At 72.7% G+C, this 22,544-nt stretch overlaps 8 protein-coding genes across 8 annotated transcripts; 4 read left to right on the top strand and 4 right to left on the bottom strand.

The window, feature by feature from the left end:
• Nucleotides 1-644: 644 nt before the first annotated feature.
• On the bottom strand, nucleotides 645-866 carry AURANDRAFT_19966 (hypothetical protein; the record flags this gene model as incomplete). Its single annotated transcript, XM_009034780.1, has 1 exon — nucleotides 645-866. A coding segment is annotated over one exon (222 nt), but the record flags the coding sequence as incomplete, so codon positions are not given.
• A 1,387-nt stretch (nucleotides 867-2,253) lies between these two features.
• AURANDRAFT_61178 (hypothetical protein) lies at nucleotides 2,254-4,222 on the top strand (the record flags this gene model as incomplete). The annotated part of the gene is made up of 2 exons (XM_009035162.1): nucleotides 2,254-2,575; nucleotides 2,622-4,222. The coding sequence occupies 2 exons, from the start codon at nucleotides 2,254-2,256 to the stop codon at nucleotides 4,220-4,222; spliced, it is 1,923 nt and encodes a 640-aa protein (XP_009033410.1).
• Nucleotides 4,223-5,278: 1,056 nt separating this feature from the next.
• AURANDRAFT_19581 (hypothetical protein) lies at nucleotides 5,279-6,475 on the bottom strand (the record flags this gene model as incomplete). Its single annotated transcript, XM_009034779.1, has 2 exons — nucleotides 5,279-5,887; nucleotides 5,960-6,475. The coding sequence occupies 2 exons, from the start codon at nucleotides 6,473-6,475 to the stop codon at nucleotides 5,279-5,281; spliced, it is 1,125 nt and encodes a 374-aa protein (XP_009033027.1).
• Nucleotides 6,476-7,013: 538 nt separating this feature from the next.
• AURANDRAFT_61176 (hypothetical protein) lies at nucleotides 7,014-10,304 on the top strand (the record flags this gene model as incomplete). The annotated part of the gene is made up of 1 exon (XM_009035163.1): nucleotides 7,014-10,304. One exon carries the CDS (start codon nucleotides 7,014-7,016, stop codon nucleotides 10,302-10,304), a length of 3,291 nt encoding a protein of 1,096 aa, XP_009033411.1.
• A 3,572-nt stretch (nucleotides 10,305-13,876) lies between these two features.
• AURANDRAFT_59824 (hypothetical protein) lies at nucleotides 13,877-15,123 on the top strand (the record flags this gene model as incomplete). Its single annotated transcript, XM_009035164.1, has 1 exon — nucleotides 13,877-15,123. The coding sequence occupies one exon, from the start codon at nucleotides 13,926-13,928 to the stop codon at nucleotides 15,069-15,071; it is 1,146 nt and encodes a 381-aa protein (XP_009033412.1).
• On the bottom strand, nucleotides 15,120-15,287 carry AURANDRAFT_9680 (hypothetical protein; the record flags this gene model as incomplete). The annotated part of the gene is made up of 1 exon (XM_009034661.1): nucleotides 15,120-15,287. A coding segment is annotated over one exon (168 nt), but the record flags the coding sequence as incomplete, so codon positions are not given.
• A 291-nt stretch (nucleotides 15,288-15,578) lies between these two features.
• Nucleotides 15,579-16,115, bottom strand: AURANDRAFT_3422 (hypothetical protein; the record flags this gene model as incomplete). Its single annotated transcript, XM_009034582.1, has 1 exon — nucleotides 15,579-16,115. A coding segment is annotated over one exon (537 nt), but the record flags the coding sequence as incomplete, so codon positions are not given.
• Nucleotides 16,116-17,483: 1,368 nt separating this feature from the next.
• On the top strand, nucleotides 17,484-20,413 carry AURANDRAFT_36122 (hypothetical protein; the record flags this gene model as incomplete). Its single annotated transcript, XM_009035165.1, has 1 exon — nucleotides 17,484-20,413. A coding segment is annotated over one exon (2,871 nt), but the record flags the coding sequence as incomplete, so codon positions are not given.
• Nucleotides 20,414-22,544: the final 2,131 nt, after the last annotated feature.

Raw genomic sequence — 22,544 nt, 5'->3', positions numbered from 1 at the left:
CTGTTGAGCGACCCGTCGGTCCGCAGCTTCGTCGCCGACTTGGGCTGCTTGCCCGTCGTGAGGAAGCCCTGGAGGTGGCCGTCGACGTGCTCGCGGATGCGCTGGAGCGCGTGCGGCGGCGGGTGCAGGTGGCACTTGCCCAGCACCTCCTCGAGCTTGTGGTGGGGGAAGGCGCCCCGCGCCATGATGTGGGCGATGATGGGCTTCCACACGAGGATGCGCTCCTGCTCCGGCGTGATCTCCGTGCGCGAGAGCTTGACGTCGGCGGCGTGCGCGCGCGGGTCGTCGCCCGGCGCGACGGACAGCGACGCGAACTTGCAGCCCGGGCGGTGCGTCGCCACCGTGAGCAGGCTCCGGGCGACGCAGTAGTCGTAGGGCTCGTCGAGCTTCAGCTTGTAGGCGCCCGCGGGCTTGAGCACGTCGAAGAACCGCGCGTCCTCGTTCGTCTCGTGCGTGCTGCAGCCGTCCATGTGCACCATGAACTCGCCCCGCCGCGCGCGCACGGCCGCCAGCAACGACCGGGCCCCGATGGCGCCCGGGTGGTTGCCCATGAAGGTCAGCTTGTGGAAGGGCTTGCGCCGGTAGCCGAGGCAGCAGCCCATGACGAACGCGCCCCGCTGGCGGACGCCGTTGTGCGCGAGGCGCAGGATGCGCATGCCGCTGTTCTGCTCGAGGGCCATGGCCACGGCCTCGCAGCCCGCGTCCCCGAAGCCGTTGTACTCCAGGTTGACGTCGAAGAGCGACGCGTTGTCCGCGAAGGCGCGGCCGAGCGCGCGCGCGGACTCGTCGCGGAGCGCGTTCCAGGAGAGGTCCAGCTTCGTCAGGGACACGTTGACGCCGAGCGCCGACGCCAGGGCCTCGCCGCCGGTCACGTAGTCGGGCACGCAGAGGTTCCGCCCCTCGTTGAGGCCCACGAGATTGTCGCCGACGTCGAGCGTCCGCAGCCGCGACTCCCGGTTCGACGCGAGCGACTCGCAGAGCGCGCGGCAGTCGTCGTCGTCGATGTCCGCGTGGCGGAGCACGAGCTCCTCTAACGGGCAGTCGCCGTTGGACACGAACTCGCGGAGCGCCGCGGCGCCGCCCGCGTCGATGTCGTTTCGCGAGAGGTCGAGCGACGTGAGCTGGCCGATGGCGATGAGCCCCCGGAGCAGGGGCTCGATCGTGCGGTCCGTCAGCGAGTTCTCGCCCAGGCTCAGCTTCTCGAGGCCCGGGAGCTGGGGGAGAGCCAGGATCAGCGCCTCGCCGAAGTCGTCGCCGAGGCTCGCGCCGGTCGCGTCGAGGTGGCGGTGCCCCGCGTGGAGCCGCGCGAGCGTGGGCCGCGGCGGCAGCGACTTGCTCTTGAGCACCTCGCAGAAGACGCGCGCCGCGGCGCCCTCGACGCGGCTCACTCTAACCGGGCTCGCGCCGCCGCCGCCGGAGCTCGGGCTCCGGGGGCGGCCCCGGCTCAGGTCGTCGACGTCCAGGTCCTCCTCGAGCCAGTGGCGCACGGTGTCGGCGTCGGCGGGCCGGTCGTGGATGTTCTTCGCGATGGAGAAGAAGTGGGCCCGGCCCTCCTGGCCCCCGTGGTACGCGAGCGGGTCGCCCTTGGACGCGCGCGCGGCCGACGGCGCGCAGACGCCGAGGGGCAGGCCGTCGCCGTCCTCCGCCGTCGCGGGCCGCGGCAGCTCGCTCGTCGTCGGCCGCGACAGGATGGACGGCAGCGGCTGCGGAACCGGCTGGAGCGTCTCGAGGCGGCCGAGCGCGGCGACGGGCGGCCGCCACTTCCCCGCGGACGCGCGCTTGCCCAGCGACGTGACGCGGTTCAGCCACACGTCCAGGTCGCTCATCTCGCTGTCGACGGTGAGGTCGCCGATCGTCGACTCGTCGACGTCGACCTCGGGCTCGTCCTCGTGCTCGACCTTCATGATCTGCGCCGCGTGCTCCACTCCTTGGGCCAGCGACACGAGCGTGTCGAGCGCGAAGGGCGTCGAGTGCTCCTTGTCGACGCCCCATTTGATCTTCTCTCGGTTGTGGGAGAGACGCTGCATCCTCGGGGACGTCCTCCTCCCACTCCCCGGTCACACCAACATCTCGAGGAGCGCGCTGGATTCAGGGGCAGCCTCACATTCAACAACGGCGAGTTGCAGTGCGCCTAAAAGCGCGATGGCACAATATCATGGGCTGCTGCTGCTGCTGCTCCAGCTCGCGTCGTCCGACGACTGCGCGCGCGTCGCGCTCGGGAGGAACTTTTCGCAGGCCGACGCGCCGCGCGACATGGCGCTCGTGCGGAGTATCGTGCTCCAGCGGCTCCAGGAGGAGTTCCCGCGCACCCTGGACAGCGTGAAATGGTCCTACAGCGGCGCGGACCTGGACGCGCGCAGCGTCGGCACGCGGGAGATCGACGTCGACGTGGCGCGGCGCGACGGCGGCGAACTCGTCGAGAGCTGCCTGCGGGTCGTCTACGACGTCGCGGACACCGACGAGTGCGCGACGCACGACGCCGCCTGGCGGCATCGCTGCGACGCCTCCGCCGCCTGCGCGAACACGGTCGGCGGCGACGACCAGCGTCCCGTGGCCGTGACGATTTTCGAGAGATGTCCGCTGGGAAAACGATGAAACATTGTTACCGTCGCGCTCGGTAGGCTACGACTGCGCGTGCCGTGGCGCCGCCTTCGGCGTGCGCGCGCCGGGCTCCCCCGCGGAGCTCTGCTGGGGCCACGCGGACACGAAGGAGTGCTGCGCGGGCGACGACTGCCGCGGCGCGTTCAAATGCGCGAGCGACCCCTGCGCGGCCGGCGGCCGGGACGTGTGCCCGCCGGACCGGAGCTGCGTGCCCGGGGGCGCGCCGCCGAGCGCCCTCTGGTCGCCGACGGTCGCGTCGCGCGTCTCGCTGCGGGGCGGCTTCCGGTGCGTCTGCGCGGACGGCGTCCCCGAGGACGCCCTGGGCCGCTGCTCGCGGCCCGACGCCTGCGACGACGTCGCGTGCCCGAAGCACTGCCGCTGCGTCGCCGGCGCCGCGGGCGCGACCTGCGCGCCCGAGCTGGGCTACGCCAAGGTCGACGACGGCGCCGGCGGCGAGCTCTGCGTCGACGCCGCGGCGCCGCGGCTCGGCCTCCTCGGCGACGCCGTCGTGCGGCTGCGGCAGGGCGACTCCTACGTCGAGGCGGGCGTCGCGGGCGTCGACGACCGCGGCGGCGACTCGCGGCGCATCTCGACGTCCGTGGCCTTCCCCGACGGCCCGCTCGGCGCGTGCCTGCCCCGCGTGGGCACCTTCGTCGTCGCCTACGCCGTCGACGCGCCCTGGCTCGACGGGTCGCGCTGGGCCATGAACCGGACCGTCGTCGTCGACGACGTCAACGAGTGCGTCTACGCGGGGCCCTGCGCCAGGTTCCGCCACGCCTGCGCGCCGACGGCCGTCTGCCGGAACACGCGCGGCGCCTACGCCTGCGACTGCGCCGACGGCGCCGCGGGCGACGGCAAGCTCGGCGGCACGGGCTGCGCGGACGCACGGCCGCCGGTGCTCTCCTGCGCGGGCGCGGGCTGCGCCCCGCGGCGCTTCCGCGCGGCGAACGTGAGGGGCCTCGCGTCCGTCGACGGGGCCTACGCGTCCATCGCGGACACGGGCGGTCTGACGTTCGCGGCCGACGAGATTCTGGCGCTACACGCGCGCGGGGCCGCGGACGGGTCCGACCCCTTCTGCGAGACCGCGAATCCGTGCTTCGCGGCGCACGACCTCGTGCCCGTCGACGGCCGCAGCAGGCGGCGCCACGACCTCTCGCACCGCGTGCGCATCGGCGCCATCGAGCGGCGGCCCGAGCTCGAGACGAGCGAGCGCGCGCACTTTCGCGTCGAGTACGTCGTCGCCGACGCCGACGGCAACGAGGCGCGCGCGACGCGCGACGTCGTCGTCGAGTCCATCTCCGACGCCGTGCGCGCGCAGCTCCTCTCCGGCGACGTCGTCTTCGCGTGCTCGCGCCGCGCGCTCCTCGCGGCGGTCGCGGCCGGCGCGCTCGTCGCCGCGGCGCTGCTCCTCGGCGGCGCGTCGCCTCTGTGCCTCGCGGCCTACGCGTGCTCGCCGGTCCTGCCGCCCGACGTCGCGCTCGCGCTCATCGGCGGGCGCCCGGCCTTCCTCCGGGCCGCGGACGCGTGGTACCTCCTCTCGCGGTGCGGGCGCCTCGACCGCCACGACCGCCTCGCGCGGGGCCTCCGGGACTTCATCGCGCTCACGAACGCCGCGTCGTAACGTAACTGTTAGTCGTCGCGGCTCCCCCGCGCCGCGTGGCGCGCCTCCCGCGCCTCCTGGCGCTGGCGGATCTCGCGGTCCTCGAGGGCCTGCCTCGCTTTGTCGAGGAGGTTGTCGTGCTTCGTGTCGGACGCGCACTGGCGGAGCAGGAAGAGGAGCGTGATGAGGGCCCAGACCGTGGAGCAGAACACGATGAGCCTCACGACGGCGGGGACCTTGCCCCCGCTGTCGTCGACGATGACGAACATCTCGCCCGCGTAGTAGCTCACCGCGAGGGCCATGAGGATGGCGATGACGCCGGAGAGCTTCCGCTGGATGCGGGCCTCGTCGATCTTCGCGATCCAGGCCTCCTTGCCCATGGCCAGGATCTCCCGCTGCGTCTCCAGCAGCTTCGCCCGCTGCTTCTTCGTCAGGCCCGCCTGCGCCGCGTCGTCGACGCCGATGCCGACGTCCGTGAGCTCCTGGCGGATGTGGGCCCACTTGCTCGACCTGTGATCGCCGACGACGATCGTCGGCTTGATCGGCTTCGCGCCGGCGGCCACGAGCGTGCCCCGCCAGGGGTCCGCGCCGCCGGCCGGCTTCTTCCCCATGAGGCCCGCGACCTTGGCCAGCTTCGCCGCGTCGTCGGGCGGCGCCTCGACGTCGCCGGAGGCGTCCTCGATGTCGGTGATCTTCGAGAAGGCGTCCATGTGAGTGCCGGGCAGCCCCGGTGCCGCGCGAGCTGGGCGGGTGATCTTCGAGAAGGCGTCTATGTGAGTGCCGGGCAGCCCCGGTGCCGCGCGAGCTGGGCGGTCCGGCTGGTGTGAACGCGGGCAGCCCCGGTCCGGCGTCGAGGCGCTCGGCGCCGCGGGAGGGACCGCGGATACAGAATTCAAGGTGAAGTTTAGTAAGCTGGAGTTGGACTTGGAGTTGGCGAAGCTTCGCGACTTGCCTCGGCGTCCGGAGCTCTTGAGCAAACTTCACGGCTTACGTCAACGAGGCACGCGTCTTTTTCGCGGATTGACGAGGGGCGTCGATGGGGAGGGCCTTGGGGCTTGATCACGATGGGGGGGTTGATCACACGTGGGACTTGATGTCGGACGCCTTGAGCGTGCCCTTCTCGAAGTCCTCGAGCTCCTCCTCGGTGCCCTTGCGGACGCACCACATCTTGTAGAGGCCCTGGCAGAGGCAGAAGAAGCGGCCGATGCCGTAGAGCCCGCCGACGAAGGGCCCGCAGGCGCCGCACTCCTCCGCGACCTCGAACTGGAGCTCGCGCATGCCCTGCGTGCGGAAGCAGACGTCGAGGCCGTCGAAGTACTTGACGAAGTCCTCCCAGGACATCCAGAACGTGCCGTCGTCGGGCGCGTCCTTCTTCCAGCCGCAGGCCCAGGCGACGTGCTTGTGCGTCGCCCAGAGCTCGCTCTTGTCGCCCCAGTCGCCGTCCCACTCGAACGTGCCCCACGGGTTCCGGAGCTTGACGAGGCGGAAGTTCTCGACGTGCTTCGCGTCGATGATGGAGTAGGCGTGGCCCGGGACGATGCCCCCCGTCTTGCCGCGGCCCTCGCTGATCGTGTTGTCCTTGCCGCGCGACCCCGCGCCGACGACGCAGCCGTTGTGCTTCAGTTTCACGAGGAGCGTGTACATGGCGTCGTCCAAGAGGTGCTCGCCCGTCGTGAACATGCCGCACTTGCGCTTGTTCGCGTCGTCGGGCTTGGGCTTCATGTCGAGGCGCTCCCAGGTCTTGCCGTCGTCCGCGACGACGTACGAGCACACGGCGTCGCCCGTCATGGCCTGGAAGGCCCAGAGCACGAGGCCGCCCTCGATGGCGTGGTAGGAGCCGCAGAGCTTCGCGAAGGCCTTCTCCAGGATCAGCACCCACTCCTCGTCGCCGTTGGGCTGGCTGAACATGAGCTTGCCGTTCTTGTGGGGGAACAGGTCGTCGACGACGATCGTGACCCACTTGCCCGCCTGGATGTCGAAGAGCTCGACGTAGTACTTGCCCCGCGGGTTCGCCTTGTGCGAGTAGAAGATCTGCTGGATCGCGCCGTGGAACTCCGTCATGCACGCGATCGCCGACAGAAGCCAGCAGTCGCCGAGCGCGCCCTGGCACACGTCCTTGGCCTCGATGTGGCCCTCGAAGAGCTTCATCGTCGGCGGCTTCTCGTCGCCGACGGCGCGGTGCGCCTCGAGGCGCTTCCACTCCACGCCCTCCTTGGACGTCTCGAGCGCGCCGAGGCTCTTGTCCTCGGCCGGGAACTCCTTGTCTAGAAACATCCAGTGCGGGAAGCAGCAGGCGAGGAGGTCCGCGTAGCAGAAGCTGAAGTAGATGCAGGGGACGACGTAGATGCGCACGCAGTGGAACATGAGGCACCAGGGCGTGAGGAAGACGTTGAGCGCGCAGACGAGGCTCCGCATCCAGATGGGGCCGTCCTTCTTCGTCGTCGGCATGCAGGACTGCAGCTCGCAGCGGATGGACTTGACGCCCCGGCCGCACTCCGCGCAGCAGCACGTCACGCAGTCGGCCATCGTGCGGATACGCTCGCTTGCGAGTCGGCGCCCGGATCTGGTGGTCGACGATGACGGGGCTGCTCGAGCGGCGATTCGTAAAAGTAAACATTGCCCGACCAATAGAATTGCCACAGGACGTGAGGAGAAGCCTCGCACCGCCCGCGGCGCCCGCCGCCGAGCCTGCTCGAGGGCTCTAGCTGTTAACCTCTCCTAGCCTAGCCACAGGACTCGTGAGGAGAAGCCTCGCACCGCCCGCGGCGCCGCGCCGCCGAGCCTGCTCGAGGGCCAGGCCCTCAAAAAAAGCATGTCGACGCCCTGCACGCCGACGCCCTGGCGCGGGTCGGAGCACGAGAGCGAGCACCGCATCGAGTCGATGACGTCCCTCGAGTCGCCGCTGCGCCACACGGTGGAGAGCGACACGGAGGGCGAGATCATGAGCCACCGCGACTCGCGCGGCGAGAGCTTCCTGCTGAAGCGCGCGTCGGCGCCGAAGATCCTGCTCGAGGTGCTGTCGCCCGGCGGCACGCGGCTCCTGTTCCTCGTCATGTACGCGTCCTGCGCGCTCGCGATCTGGCGCTACAACAGCGCGCGGACGGCGGCCGAGGCGCGGCACGAGGCGCGCGCGTCCGTCGCGGTGGAGCCGCTCGGCGACGGCGTGCCGGCGTCCGTCGGCAGCCGCGCCGTCTGGCACGCGCGGCTGAGCTCCCTCGGGGCGCTCTTCGGGACCACCGCGCTCACGGTCCAGTACCCGAACGCGACGGTGAACGCGACGACCGACGACGACGCGGCGCTGCGCCACCTCGTGTCCTACGCCGTCACCGTCGAGGCGTCGCGCGACGGCTACGAGCGGGCCTCGGGGCGGTGGTCGAGCGTGCTGGAGCGGCGGCGCGAGACGTGCGAGGTCGCGTACGCGTCGCCCGGCGACGGCGTCGCGGTGCTGCCCACGGCGCTCGCGTCGTGGTACCAGAACATGGAGGCGGCGCCGTCGCGGTCCGGCGTGCGGTCGCTCCAGGTCTGGGTCGACTTCTGCCTGCCCGTGGACGCGGCGGCCTACGACGGCGCGTGCCACGTCGTGCAGCCCGAGGTCGCGAAGCTTCTCGCGGCCGGCGGCCAGTTCCGCGCGACGTACAGCGACGTCGACAGCCTGGACACGTCGGGCGAGGCCATCGCGCGCGTCGCGCTGCTGGGCATCTGGGCCGTCATCGCCGCGGCGTGGCTGCCCTACGGCCTCGGCCAGATCCGGGCGCGGCGCCGCGACGCGGCGGCCGGCGACGGCGCGGCGCCGCGGCTCGTGTTATTACTTTTTGGCCTCTTGCTCTTCGTGGACCCCGTGGACTGCATCGTCGAGATGCTGCCGGAGCGGACCTTCGTGCCGCCGGCCGTCGCGTTCGGGTCCTTCGCGTCGCGGCGATTCGGCGAGACGTGCCTCCTGGCCGCGTTCCTCCTCGCGGCCGACGGCGACGGCGCGGCGGCGTCGCGCGTGCGCGCGGCGCGCCAGGGCCGGCCGCCGCGGCGGCGCCACCTGCTGCGGCGCAACTGGTTCCTCGTCGCGCCCGCCGCGTACTGCGGCTTCTCGCTCTCCGCGCTCGCGATGCGGTTCCCGACGCTCTGGGGCGTGGACCGCGCGCCGACGCTCGCCCTGGCGTCCTGGCCCGTGGACGCGTTGCGGGCCTTCGTGGCCTGCTCGCTGGGCATCGTGCTGGCCATGTTCCTCTGGGGCGCGCTCTTCGCGTTCTTGCTCGCGCGCGCGGGCGATCGCCTGAACCGGACGCCCTACGTGCTGAGCCGGCGGCACCAGCTGTCGTACCGCTACTTCATGCTCCAGGCGACGCTCGTCGCGGGCATCGGCGTCGCGTCGTACTATCATCTCGGCGTGGAATTGTTCCACGGCTACCGGCGGAATTTGCTCGTGCTGGCCAAGGGCCAGCGGCACAACGAGGTCCAGTTCACGTCCGCGCTCCAGGATCTGGCCGGCGCGCTGGAAGCGTTGGTCGCCGACGACGTCCGCGACCTCGCGTCGGCCTTCTGCTTCACGGTCTACGTCGCGCTCATCCTCTACCTGCACCTCCCGCCGCCCGCGGAGCGGTCCGCGCCCGATTCGGAGCGGTCGCGGCCGAGCGTCGCCGCGCAGCTCCTGCCGCGCCAGGTTTTGGAGGACCTCGGCGAGCTCGGCAACCTGAGCGGCGTCCTCGTCGGCGCGCGCTTCGCCGTCGACGAGCGCGCGGACCGGAAGCGGCGCCGCCAGATCCGGAAGCGGACGGGCCGCGCCGCGGAGCCCGTCTTCGTCGTCGAGACGGCGTCCTGGCTCGCCAAGGTGTCCGTGGAGTCCTACTACGACGTCGCGCCCAAGGGCGACGCCGACGCCGGGGACGGCGGCGCGCCTCCCGTGTCCGGCGGGTCCTACGGCATCGGCGACGCCAAGGGCCGCTGCGAGCTCGTCCCGCTGGAGGAGCTCGTCGGCGCCGAGGACGACACCTACTGCCTCGTGGCGCGCCACGCGACGCGGCCCTACGTCGTCGTCGCGTTCCGCGGGTCCGCGTCGCTCAAGCACTGGTACGTGAACCTCGACGTGCGGCAGCGGCGCGTGGACTTGCGCGATCTGTCGCCGGAGGCGGCGGCGGCCGTGCCGCCGCCGGGCCGCTTCACGCCGCGCTTCACGCCGCGGGCGCGGCGCCGGCGGTCCGCGACGCCCGCGCCCGAGGCCGACGCCGCGCTCGAGGACGGCGATCTCGACGACGACGACGACGAGGCCGGCGCGTCGCGCGAGGCCAAGGGCCCCATGGACTGGTTCCTGCGGTCCGCGGCGGTGCTCTTCGGCGGCGTCGAGCGCGGCGTCGTCGCCGCGGAGCGCGCGGCCGAGGGCCTGGGCCGCGCGTCCGGCGCCGCCGACGTGATCCCGGAGCTCGAGACCTTCGTCCACCCCTGCGTCCACAACGGCTTCTGGCGCGCCTACGCGGGCGTGCGGCCGAGGCTGCTCGCCGCCGTGGCCAAAGCTCTCGACGGGGAGCCGCTCTGTCGCGTGCTCTGCTGCGGCCACAGTTTAGGCGGCGCGCTCGCGCAGGTCGCGGCCGCGGACCTGGCGACGCACTGCCTGCCCCAGCGGCGCAAGCAGACGCGGCTCTCGTGCTACACCTTCGGGTCGCCGCGCGTCGGGAACCACATCTGGGCGCGGACGTTCGACGCGCTCGTGCCCGACGCGTACCGCGTCGTCGCGGACGGCGACGTCGTCCCCGCGGTGCCCCGCTGCTGCTTCCGCCACGGCGGCACGCCCGTCGTCGTCGACCCCAAGGCCCGCGCCGCCGGCTTCCTCATCGTCGACCCGTCCTTCATCGAGCAGAGCCTCGCGCTCTCCTACAGCCGCAAGCTCGCGCCCCACAAGCTCGCGGGCTACGTCCGGGGCCTCTGGGGTGCCGCCGGCGCCTACGGCGACGCGCCGCCGGACGCCCTCCTCGACGCCCCCGACGCGCCCGACGACGTCGTCCAACACCGCGCGCCCTGCCGCTGCTGGCCGCGCCGCGCCGAGCCGCCGCCGCCGCCGGACGGCCCGGACCCGACGCCCCTCCTCCACTCGGACCGGTCCGCCGACATGGTCTAAGGTTTTGTGTCTCGCTTACTGGCCGCTGTTGGGCCCGAGGCGCACGGGCGGGACGAGGTACTCGACGGCGAGGATGAAGGACGTGAGCAGCACGAAGAAGGTGATGGACTCGTTGAGCTTGAAGAACTCCGTGCACTCGACGGCGGAGAAGTCCACGGGAATGGGCGCGGCCACCGCCATGGTCTCGCAGCGGGCGCGGCGCGCGGCCGGGCGCGTCGGGGCAGCCTCTCGACCAGACGATCGCAACCTTTGGCAGGGAAGCTTTGGCTGGTTGAAGGTCTGGGTGCATTGCTCAAGCATGGCTTTGCAATTGACGCTGCGCCAATGCTGCAATCTGAGACCGAAGCGGTTTTGCTACGCTCCGATGCCGCGCCGCAAAGAGCTCCGCTGTGCTCCGATGCTGATCGCTGCATGCCTGCTGCTCGCGGCGCCGACGACAGCAATGAAAAGCAGCCAAACATTGCCGCGGCGCGCGTTCTTCCAGGCGGCGACCGCATCGGCCGCCGGCCTCGCGTCGAGCGCACACGCCACCGCGTCGTTCCTCGCCGACGCGCCCGAGCTCAAGCCGCCGCCGGGGAAGCCGCCGAACGCGCCGCCGAGCGGCCCGCTCGCGAACACGCCGCTCGGCTACCAGGTCGGAGGCGGCCCGAGACCCGAGGCCGAGGTCCGCGAGATCGACAGGGCCCGGTACAAGGCGGCGGCCGGCGCGGCGCCCGCCAAGACCGCGTCGTTCCTCGACGGCGTCCCGCTCGAGGCTCCGGACGCGAACATGCCGCGCCCTCGCTACGCGCGCGACGCGCGGGACTCGGAGTAAGAGGCCGTCAATTTAGAAGCAGGACCAGCTCAGGTCGTGCTTCGTCGGGGGCCCCGCGGGCACGGCGCCGTCGTCGCCCCAGCACGCGAGGTCCGCGCCGCGGGCCCCGTGGCGGTCGACGTCGACCATGATGACCGCGCCGCCGAGGCCCTCCTGGAGGCCCGCGAGCTCGTCCTCGAGGTCTGCGAGGCGCGCCTCGACGCGCGCCGTGTCCCGGGCCGCCGCCGCGAGCTCGAGGTCGGCCCGCGCGCGGTCCGCCGCGGACTCCGCCGCGGCCGCGTCGAGCCGCGCGGCGTGCTTCGCGCGGACGAGGTTCAGCGCGCGCGCGTGCTTGGCGTTGAGCGCCGCGAGGTCGTCGCGGTGCGCCGCGCTCTGGTCGCCGAGGTCCCGCGACCGCGTCTCGTCCGCCGCGGCCGTCGCGTCCAAAGCCTCCCGTTTCGCGGCCGCGAGCTGCGCGCGGTGCTGGTCGCGCATGCGCTCGCGGCCCTCGGCGTGGGCCCGCTCGCGCTCCGCCGTCGCGGCCTCGGCCGCCGCGGCCCACTCGGCCTCGCGGCGCCGCAGGTCCTCCGCGTGGCGCGCCTCGCGCTCGCCGAGCGCCGCGGCGAGCTTGCGGATGTGGGCCGTGTCCTTGTCGACGGCGACGGCGGCCTTGGCCCGGTTTACGTCGTCCTCGGACGCGGCGCGCGCGCGCGCCAGCGCGGCCTCGGTCCGCGCGGCCTGCCGCTCCTCCGCCGCGAGCAGCGTCGCCTCGTGGTCGCGCGCGAGCCGGCGCTGGGCCTCGTCGAAGCGCCGCCGGCCGTCCTCCTCGCGCGCGGCGAACTCCGCCGCGTGCTCCGCGTCGCGCTCCTTGAGCGCGGCGACGAGCTCGCGCGCGTGCGCCTGGTCGCGCTCGAGGCGCGCGAGCTCCGTCGCGGAGCTCAGCTGCTTCGCGTGGCGCTCCTTCGCCGACGCGAGCTTGGCGTCGTGGCGCGCGGCGAGCTCCTCCTTCTGCTTGGCGAAGCGGCGCTTCCGCTGGGCGACGTCCGCCGCGTGCGCGTCGTCGCGCTCCGAGAGCGCCGTCGCGAGCATGGATCCGTAGGTGCGGTCGCGGTCGACCTCGAGGTTCGCCGCCGCGGACGCGAGCTCGATGTCGTGGCGCCGCCGCTGGGACTGGAGCCGCCGGTCCGCGGCGGCGGCCGCGGCCGCCGCGGACGCCTCGCGCTCCGCGAGGAGCGCGCTCCGCAAACCCGCGAGCTCCGTCCGCGACCGCTCCTCGTTCGCGCGCGCCTGGGCCGCCAGGGCCTTGGCGTGCGCCTCGTCGCGCTCGGCGAGGGCGCCGACGAGGGCGGCGCCCGCGTCGCCGTCGCTGTGGACGACCGCGCGGACCGTCGCGAGCGCGCGGACGTGCGACGCCTGCTGCGCCGCGTACTTCTCGCGGCCCGCGCGCGCCTCCGCCCGGAGCGCCTCGATGGTCGCCAGGTCCTCGGCGGCCTGGGCGCGGTGCTCGGCGAGGAGCGCCGCGTCGCGGCTCGCGCTCGCGCGGGCCGCACCGAGCTCCTCCTCGAGGTCGGCGTAGCGGGCCGAGAGGTCCGCGAGGGCGTCGGTCGTCGGCGCCTCGTCGTGCGCGTCCGAGACCATGAGGCGGATGGACGGGTCCATCTTCCGCGACATGTCCCGTCCCGCGCGCAGAAGCCCGGCTCAGAGGACCATCGGGGCTGCCCCGGGCATTGAAACAGGCGGGTTGAAGCTCTAATTTAAAGCGACTCGTACTTGCTGATGGCGTCCTCCAGACGGGGCTCCTCGGCCTTGATGATCTCCATGGGGCCAAAGTGGCCGGCCCGGAGCTTGACGGCCCCGTGCGGCGCGTCCGCGTAGGCGCAGGGCGGCGCGCGGCCCGCGACGAACTTGGGCGAGATGAGCCCCATGGCCTGGAGCGTCGCCGTCGTCAGCTCCGCGCAGTGCATGGAGTCGATGTCGCCCGCGGAGTCGTCGAAGAGGCTGTGCAGCGGCGCCTCCTTCTCGAACTCCGTCCCCCGCGCCCGCGCGATCCAGTCCTCGAGCTCCCGCATGGCCTCGGGCGTCCGGTCGACGCCGTTCAGCGCGCGCACGGCGACCGTCGTGTACTCCTCGTAGGCCTTGGAGCGCAGGAGCTGCTCCTCGATGTCCGTGTAGATGTGCACGCCCTCGCCCGACGCCTCGAAGAGGTGCGGCGACCCCTTGTCGCAGTCGACGTGGAAGTGGAAGGGCGTGCGGTCGCGGTGCTTCGCGAAGCGCTTAGGCTGGGCCGAGTGGACGATGGCGTCGCCGTGCTTCGCCTGCTCCTCCTCCGTGTCCGCCGTCATGTAGCCCCGGACGACCATGGCGACGTGGTTCCACGTGGAATCGGTCAAGACTTGCAGCGCGTTGCCGACCCACGAGATGCCCGCGCCGCTGGACGTGACGACGAGGTCGCCCGTCTGGAGCGACTCGATGCGCGCCGCGACGACGGCCGGGTAGGGCGACAGGTCCGTGCCCCAGCGCTCGACCGGCGACGCCCGCGGCGACAGGGCGGCGACGAGCGCGTTGTGCGTCTTGGGCTCGAGGCCCGCGAGGACCTTGCCCACCGTCTTCATGCGGCTCATGCCCGTGGCGTTCATGGCCGCCCGAGGATGGCTGGCTGCCCAACAGGATTGGTTTCTTCGGGGCTGGCACACGCGCGGCCCCAAATTTATTTATAAGTGCAACTTAAGGCCGTATCGGCGGGTTGCCGTCCTCCTCGTGCGAGCTCGGCTTGTGGACGGCGTCGCCGCGGCAGCTCGCGTCGCGCGCCGCGCCCCCCCGCCGACACGATGGCGAACCTGTGCCTCCACAACCGGGACCACGGTATGACCGAGGCCCTGTGCCGCGGGTTCCGCACGGGGTTCCTGAGCGACACGGACTACCACCACCTCACGCAGTGCGAGTCCCTCGAGGACGTGAAGATGAACCTGGCGGAGACGGACTACGACGCCTTCCTCGCCAACGAGGCGTCCGTGTCGCCCGCGGTCATCCTCGAGTGCGCGACGAAGAAGATGGTCGCCGAGTTCCAGTTCCTGCGCGCGCAGGCCGTCGAGCCGCTGGCGACGTTCCTCGACTACATCACGTTCGAGTACATGATCGACAACGTCATGCTCCTGCTCAAGGGGACCATCTCCGGCCGCGACGTCGGCGAGCTCATCGAGCAGTGCCACCCCCTGGGCATGTTCCGCGACTCGACGATGCGGTCGATCCCGACGTTCGAGAACTCGCCGAAGGGCTACGCGGACCTCTACCAGACGGTGCTCGTGGACACGCCCGTGGGGCCCTACTTCAGCCGCTTCCTCCAGGAGTCATCCGAAAAACTCACGAGCGCCGCCGAGGTGCGCAACGTCCTCGAGGAGGTGGAGATGGAGATCATCAAGCACTCGCTCATGAAGTTGTACCTCGAGGACTTCTACTACTTCTGCTGCTCCGTCGGCGGCGACACGGCGGAGATCATGGGCGAGATCCTCAAGGCGCGCGCGGACCAGCGCGCCATCAACATCACGCTCAACTCCTTCGGCACGCCGCTCAACGAGCCGTCGATGCGGTCGACGGACCGGAAGCGGCTCTACCCGTCCATCGGCTTCCTCTACCCCGCGGGCACGGAGAAGCTCGCCGACGTCGCCGACGAGGGCCAGCTCGGCGCCGCCGTGTCCCACTTCCCCGTCTACCGCGAGATCTGGGCCGTGCACCAGAACGAGTCCGTCGACGACCGCAGCATCGACGACGCCTTCTACGAGCGCGAGGTCCAGATGCTCGAGCTCGCCTTCGAGGGCCAGATGCACTTCGGCATCTACTACGCCTACGTCAAGCTCAAGGAGCAGGAGATCCGCAATCTTGTGTGGATCTCGGAGTGCATCGTCCAGCAGCAGAAGGACGAGATCAACAAGTTCGTCCCCTGCTTCTCGTCGACGGCGCCCTGGCGCGCGTCCTAGGGCGCGTCCGCCACCCCTCCGGCGCGGCCGACCGTAACCTTACGCCGCGGCCTCCGCCAGCGCGACCTCCTCGCAGAACGTCCGCTCGTCGACTGGCGGCCGGTGCTCGAGTTTGAGGCTGAGGTTGTGGCGGTGCCACTCGGACTTGAAGTGGTCCCGGTGCGCCTGTTTGTCCGCGAAGCTGCCGCCGCACGTGTTGCAGCTCAGCGCGCGCGGCTTCGGCGCGACGGGCGCCGCGACCTTGGTCACCGGCGGCGGCCGCGGCGGCGCGGCGGCCGCGGCGGCGTCGGCCGCGGCCGGCGGCGGCGGCGCGACGCGCGCGGCGCGCTCGACGACGGTCACGGCCGCCGCGCCCGCCGTCGCGGCGCTCACGGCCGCGACGACGTCCCGGTAGGCCTTCGGCGGCGCGACGCAGCGCACGGCCGACGGCTCCGCGTCGACGGCGAGGCCCTCGAGCGCGCGCAGCGCCGCGGCGACGGCGTCGCGCTGCGCGTCGTCGGCCGTCGCGACGCGGAGCTCCATCGGCGCGCGCCGCAGCCCGTGGTCCCGCTCCAGGATTTTGATCACGTCCAGCGCCTGCTGCTTCGCGGACCGCGTCGCCGACGGCGCGAAGTTCGCCTCGTCGCGCAGGAGCCGCTCCACGGACGCCGGCGGCAGGAACGCGCCCGTCGCCGCGTCGACGACGCGCTCCGCGACGATGCCCGCGACGTCGCGGATGAGCGCCTCGGACGCGGCGCCGCGCTCGCGCGCCGAGACCTGGAGCTGGCCGCTCCTCAGGATCTCGCGGCAGACGTCGTCGACGCTCATCTTCGGGAAGACCTTGGCGAGATCCTTCTTCGGCGTCGCGACGCCTTTGCTCACGTTCTTGAAGACCGTGCGGATCTGCAGCACCTCGTCCAGGTCCGTCTCCGTGCCGCTGCGGTAGTCCACGACCTTGTTCGGGTAGCAGGCCACCTCGAAGCGACCGCCGCCGCGCTGGAGCCGCACGACGTTGACGCTGCTCAGCACCACCTTGTTCATGGGCGTGCCGACGCGGCGCGACATGGCCGCGCGTTCGGGATGGCGCTCGACGACGTCGAGATGACGGCGCTCGAGTTCTCCTCGCCCGTTCTCGAGCGCGCTCGAGCCGCGCCGCACGATGGTCGACGCCGTCCGGACGCGTGCGCGTCGACGCCGCGCGCGCGACCCGCCCGACGACCCCATCGCCGCGCTACGTGTTACCGAACGTGTCCGTGATCTCGTTGCGGAGCGGGTACTTGAAGGGCGTCGTGAGGTCCAGCGGCCGGTCCGGGTCGACGTCGTCCTCGGTCTCGCGCTCGAAGGCCACGGGCTCGCCGCGGAGCTTGTCCGCGGGGTTGGAGTCGAGGTCGTAGTGGTGGACGCGGTCCCCGCTGAAGTGCTGGGCCGTGATGGGCCACTCGCACTGCCAGCCGCGGTGGCCCGTCGGGCAGTCCTCGCACTCCTGGGGGTCGTCGAGGCCCCAGACGCGGCTGTACTTGCCCGCGGGGCACTTCCCCGAGCAGTGCTTCGTCGTGAGGCCCTGCTGCTGGCCGTAGACGCCCGGCGGGCAGGGGTGGCAGTCCTCCTTGGACTTGCCGCCGGGAAGGTCCCGGTAGCGGCCCAGGGGGCACTCGGCGCTGCACGAGTCCGTCTGCAGGCCGGCGACGCTGCCGTACTTGCCCCGCGGGCAGTCGCGGCAGCCCTCCGTGCGCAGGCTCACGAGGCGCTGGTAGTTGCTGTCCGTCGACGACACGGGCCGGTACTTGCCCACCGGGCATGTCATGGACGGCACGACGCCGTTCCGAGTCGTGTGGTCCTCGCCCGTGAACCAGCTGAGGTCCAGCAGGTCGTAGCCGTTGACCGTCGACAGCCGCCGCCGTCGCAGCTGTACGGGGCCGTAGAGGCAGCCGACGCCGAGGAGCGCGGCGAGCACAAGGCAGCCCGCGGCGCGCGCCGATGGTCTCCTCATCGTGTGTAGCGGACCGCCCTCAGTTCAACGTTTCCGGTGCCGCAAACATGCACCACCAAGCATACAAACGAGCCCACCAACTGCGCGGCTCATCGCGTCCGCGCGTCGCATCGCGCCGGCGGCGATGGAGGCCAGCAGCGCCGCGCGCGCCAGCGTCGCACGCCGCACGGCCCACCCGACACCGCGCGCCGCGCGCGCAGAGACGCCGCCCTCGTTCCACACGCACAAAAGCACATGCCTGGAACGCTATTTAGGTATGGCTGCGGGACGAGGAGCACGGGTGGGTGCCCGGCGTCGTCGCGTCGCGGTCCGAGGCCGGCGAGCTCGCCATCGAGGTCGTCGACGCCGGCGAGCGGCCGACGGGCGAGTCTAGGACGCGGACCGTCGCCGAGGGCGCTACCGAGAGCGACGACGTGAAGCGGCGCGACGTCGGCGCGGGCCTCGTCGACGACCTCATCTCGCTGCCCGTGCTCCACGAGCCGGCGATCTTAGAAGCGTTGATGCGGCGCTACGAGGCCGGGTCCATCTACACGTTCAACGGCGCGATCCTGATCGCGGTGAACCCGTTCCAGCGGCTCCAGCTCTACACGGAGGAGATCCTGGAGAGCTACTACAACGACGGTCTGCTGCGCAGCCAGGGCATCGAGGGCAAGCGCCTGGCCCCGCACGTCTACACCATCGCCGACGCCGCGTACCGCGACATGGCGACGGCGATCCTCGGCGGCGCGGCCGCGCAAGGCGGCGCGTCGCAGTCCGTGCTCATCTCCGGCGAGTCCGGCGCGGGCAAGACGGAGACGACGAAGATCGTCATGCGCTACCTCACGGTCGTGGGCAAGGGCGGCGACGGCTCCAACGCGGTCATCATGGAGAAGGTCCTGCAGTCGAACCCGATTTTGGAAGCCTTCGGCAACGCGCGGACCGTGCGCAACGACAACTCGAGCCGCTTCGGCAAGTTCATCGAGTTGAAATTTGACGACCGCGGGGCCATGCGCGGCGCCGCCGTGGACACGTACCTGCTGGAGAAGATCCGGCTCCCGCGCCACGCGGCGGGCGAGCGCAACTTCCACGTCTTCTACCAGCTCCACGCGACGACCATCGCGAAGGCGGAGACGTCGGGCGCCGCGGCCGCGGCGGCTTCCGTCGGCGGCGACAAATGGCACCTGGCCGCGGACTGCGGGTCCCACTACGCGTACGCGAACCAGGGCGGCGTCTGCGAGCTGGCGACGATGGACGACGGCGAGGAGTTCGCGAAGACGGTCAAGGCCCTCGGTCTCATCGGCGTCGACGGCGCCATGGTGGCGCGCTGCTTCGACCTCGCGGCGGCGCTGCTGCACCTCGGCGACGTCCAGTTCGACTTCGACGTCGGCGACGACGGCGGCGGCTCCGCGGTGTCCGGCGACTCGGCCGCGGAGCTCGCCGAGGCGGCGGCGCTCGCGGCGCTGGACGAAGCGGCGCTGGTCAAGGCGCTGACGACGCGCCTCGTGAAGACGCGATCCGAGGAGTACGTCGTGCGCCTCGTGCCGAAAGACGCGGCGTCCGCGCGCGACGCGCTCGCCAAGGCGCTCTACGGCCGCCTCTTCGAGTGGCTCGTCGTCGAGATCAACCGGGGCATCTCCGCGGAGGACGACGGCACCTTCGCCGTCGCCGCGTCCATCGGCGTGCTAGACATCTTCGGCTTCGAGTGCTTCGCGGTGAACTCGTTCGAGCAGCTCTGCATCAACTACACGAACGAGACGTTGCAGCAGCAGTTCAACCGCTACGTCTTCAAGCTCGAGCAGGAGGAGTACGCGCGCGAGGCCATCGCCTGGTCCTTCATCGAGTTCCCGGACAACCAGGACTGCCTCGACTTGATCGAGGGCGGCCGGAAGGTCACGCCGCCCGAGGGCGGGTTATTAGCCATGCTCGACGACGAGTGCCGGCTCCCCCGGGGCTCCGACGCCAACTACGCCGCGCGCGTGGGCAAGAGCCTCCTCAAGACGTCGAAGCGCATCGCCGCGTCCAAGAAGCAGGTCGTCGACGGCGTCTTCGAGGTCAAGCACTACGCGGGGCCGGTGCCCTACGTCGTCGACGGCTTCCTCGAGAAGAACAAGGACGAGCTGCCCGCGGCGGCCCTGCTCCTCTTCGAGGCCGCGCGGGGAGAAACGCAAGGCGCGCTGATCGGCGCCATCTGCGACGCCCGCGACGCCGCCGCGGCCGCGGCGCTCCGCGACGAGTCGGCGTCGACGTCCAAAAAGCCACCGCCGGGCTCGCTCGCGGCCGCGCCGCGCGGCGCCGCGTCCAAGAAGGCGACGGTCACCGTGGGCTCCCAGTTCAAGAGCCAGCTCGCGAGCCTCATGCGCGCCGTGTCCGCGACGAAGCCCCACTACGTGCGCTGTTTGAAGCCGAACGACGACAACGTGCCGGACGCGTTCTGGCGCGTTCGGGTCGCCGAGCAGCTGCGCTACGGCGGCGTGCTCGAGGCCGTGCGCGTCGCGCGGTCGGGCTTCCCCGTGCGCATGCCCCACGCCGAGTTCCTCCGCCACTACCGCCCCCTCGGGGCCGCGTTCGCATCCAAGCTCGACGGCCGCGCCGCGTGCGAGGCCCTGATCGCCGTCGCGGCGGCGAACGCGGGCTTCGCCGCCGACCAGGCCCAGCTCGGCAAGACCAAGGTCTTCCTGCGCAAGCACGCCCACGACGCGCTGGAGACGGACCGCGCGGCCGCGCGGCGCGCGGCCGCGGTGAAATGCCAGGCCGCGACGCGCCGCGCGCTGTCCGCGGGCGACGTGCTGCGCAAGCTCGCGGCGGCGAGGGTGCTCGCGGCCTTTGGCCGCGTGGCCCTGGCGCTGAAGCGCCTCGCCGCCGCGCGGCGGACGCGCGCGGCGACGCGGCTCCAGGCGTGCCTCTTCCGCGGGGCGATGCCGCGGCGCGCGCTCCGCCGCGTCCGCCGCGGCGTGGCGGCGACGCAGGGCCTCTACCGCGGGGCCCGGGGCCGCGCCGTCGCCGTCGCGGCGCGCGCGGAGCACGCGGCGGAGCGGCTCCAGGCCTGGGCGCGCGCGGAGCCGCTCCGGCGGCTCCGTTTTGCGACCGTCGCGCGCGTCGTCGCCGCGCAGGCCCGGGCCCGCGCGCGCCTCGCGCGGGCGGCGCTGGGGCGGCTCAAGCGGGACCGCGCCGACGTCGGGCGCCTGCGGGGCGAGGCCGAGGCCATGAAGGCCGAGATCGTGCGCCTCCAGGAGGACGCGCGGCGCCAGGCGTTCGAGCGCGAGGCCGCGGCGGCCGAGGCCGCGGCCGTCGAGGTCGCGCGCCTCGCCGCGGAGCTCGAGGCGTCCAAGCAGGCGCGCGAGCGCGAGGTCAAGGACCGCGAGGCGAAGCACCGCCTCGACGCGGACGCCGCGCGGCGGACCTACGACGACGAGCTCGAACGATTGCGCGCGGTCGTCGACGACGAGCGGGCCAAGCGCGAGGCCGCGGAGCGCGACGCCGCGGCCGCCGCGGCGCTGGCGACCAAGGCCCAGGATGCCCTCGCGCTCGCGGAGCTCGAGGCCACGGAGCTGAAGGCGTCCGCGGACGCGCTGTCGCGGGACCTCGCGGCCGCGCGCGCGGGCGCCGGCGCGCCGCCGCCGCCGCCGCCGGAGCCGTCGCACGCGGCGGAGCTCCACGAGCTGCGGCAGCGCGTCGGCGAGGAGGCGCGGCGCCGCGAGGCCGCCGAGGCGGCGCTGGAGTCCGCGCGCGCGGCCGTCGACCGCGACGCGCTCTCGCGCCCGAAGATCGCCGCGCGGCGCCAGTCGCTCGCGAAGAAGATGGACGGCGCGGGCCCGGGCTTCGCCGCGGACTGGGAGGACGACGACGAGGGCGAGGAGGACCCGTCGAGCCCCCGCGGCGCCGCGTCCGACTTCGCGGCGACCGTCGTCGTCGACGACCGCGCGCGGGCGCTCGCGCAGTTCCTCGACAAGCTCCGCCGCGGCGGCGCGCACGTCGCGCTCTGGGAGGACCACGCCGCGAGCGGCGAGGCCGTGGCCCTCGAGCTGCGCGGGCCCGACGGCGACGGCGGCGCGCTCGCGAAGTGCGACGTCCACTTCGCGCCGCGGTCCCGGTCGCTGTTCCGCCGGAAGAAGCCCGCGGCGCCGCTGCCGCTCGCGGCGCTCTACGGCGCGCGCCGGGGCCACTGCGGCATCTGCGGCCTCGCGGACCGCGACGACGGCCTCGAGGAAGCGCGCTTCGTGGCGCTCTTGGCCGAGGGCGCGGACCCGGACGACCCCGCGCGGCCCGGCGCGCGCCGGGAACTCGCGCTCCAGTTCGCCGACGCCGCGGCCGCCGACGAGGCGCTCGCGGCCTTCAAGCTCGCGCTCCAGGAGCTCAACCTCGCCCTGTCGCGCGACGCCGCAAAGCCGGCGTCGCCGTCGCCGCCGCCGCCGCCGCCGGCCGCGGCGACGCCCGAGCCGTCGCCGACGCGGCCGCCGCGGTCGCCGCGCGGCGCCGCGACGCCGCCCGCGGACCGCGCGCGCGTCGACGCCGTCGCCGACGCCGTCGCCGAGCTCGAGAAGCAGCTCCTGCTCGAGCGGGCGAACAACCAGAAGATGATGCTCCAGATGCTCGAGATGCAGAACGACGTCAACCGGTCCTCCGCGAAGATCGTCGAGCTCAAGCAGGAGTCCGCGGGCCTCCGGTCCCAGCTCGTCGCCCGGGACCGCATGCACGCCGACGACGCGCGCATGCGCCTCCAGCTCGGCAAGCGCCTCCAGCAGCTCGTCTTCGACAACGCGGCGCTCCGCCGCACGTGCGACGACCTCGAGCGCCAGGCCGCGCGCTGAGGCGCGCGCGCGGCCCGCCGCGCGCACCCCTTTCACCTCGGCGCGCGCGGTCTGCTTTAGAGGGTACCGCAGTAGGACAGCTCGTGGGACGAGGGCACGGCGTCGTCCGGCGCCTCGAGGAGGGCGCCGTGGAGCGACCGCGCGCGTTCGAGGCCGAGGTTCCGCGCGGTCGCGGGCACGTCCGGGCCCGCGTGGTGGAGTTCGGCGAGGTCGGCGTCGAGTTCGAGCTCCCGGGCGAAGTTGGCCTCCATCTCCGCCTGCGTGGACACGCCGTTGAAGTAGTTGAGCGCCGCGCAGAGCGCGGTGCCGTCGTCGATGTCCGGGTGCGCGTCGTAGGTCTTCTGGAGGCGCAGGAGCCGCGCCAGGGCCGTCATCTCGTGCTGGGTCGTGTGGCCGCTGTTGTCGATGTCCGCGGACTTGCCGCCGTAGCGCACGAGCACGTTCCAGACGAGCACGTCGACGCCCTCGTCGCAGAGCGGCGGCTCCGCCGGCGGCGCGCCCTCGTCGGCCATGCGGGCCTCGTAGCGCGCGTGGAGGATGCGGAAGATGCAGCAGAGGAAGTGGTGGTCGAGGCAGACGATGGGGTCGTTGGCGTTGTCCTTCTGCCAGCGCCACGCGAAGTTGCGCCACGACACGGGGCAGCCCTGGATCTCGTTGACGCGCGCGTACATGCCCGGCGCGCTCCGGCCGGGCTCGCGGTCCTTGTGGCCGAGGGGG

This window comes from Aureococcus anophagefferens (genome assembly GCF_000186865.1).
Source record: "Aureococcus anophagefferens unplaced genomic scaffold AURANscaffold_2, whole genome shotgun sequence".
Taxonomy (NCBI): Eukaryota; class Pelagophyceae; order Pelagomonadales; family Pelagomonadaceae; genus Aureococcus; species Aureococcus anophagefferens.
Note: the sequence above shows the minus strand (reverse complement) of the source record. Positions and strands in the feature narration are given on the sequence as shown.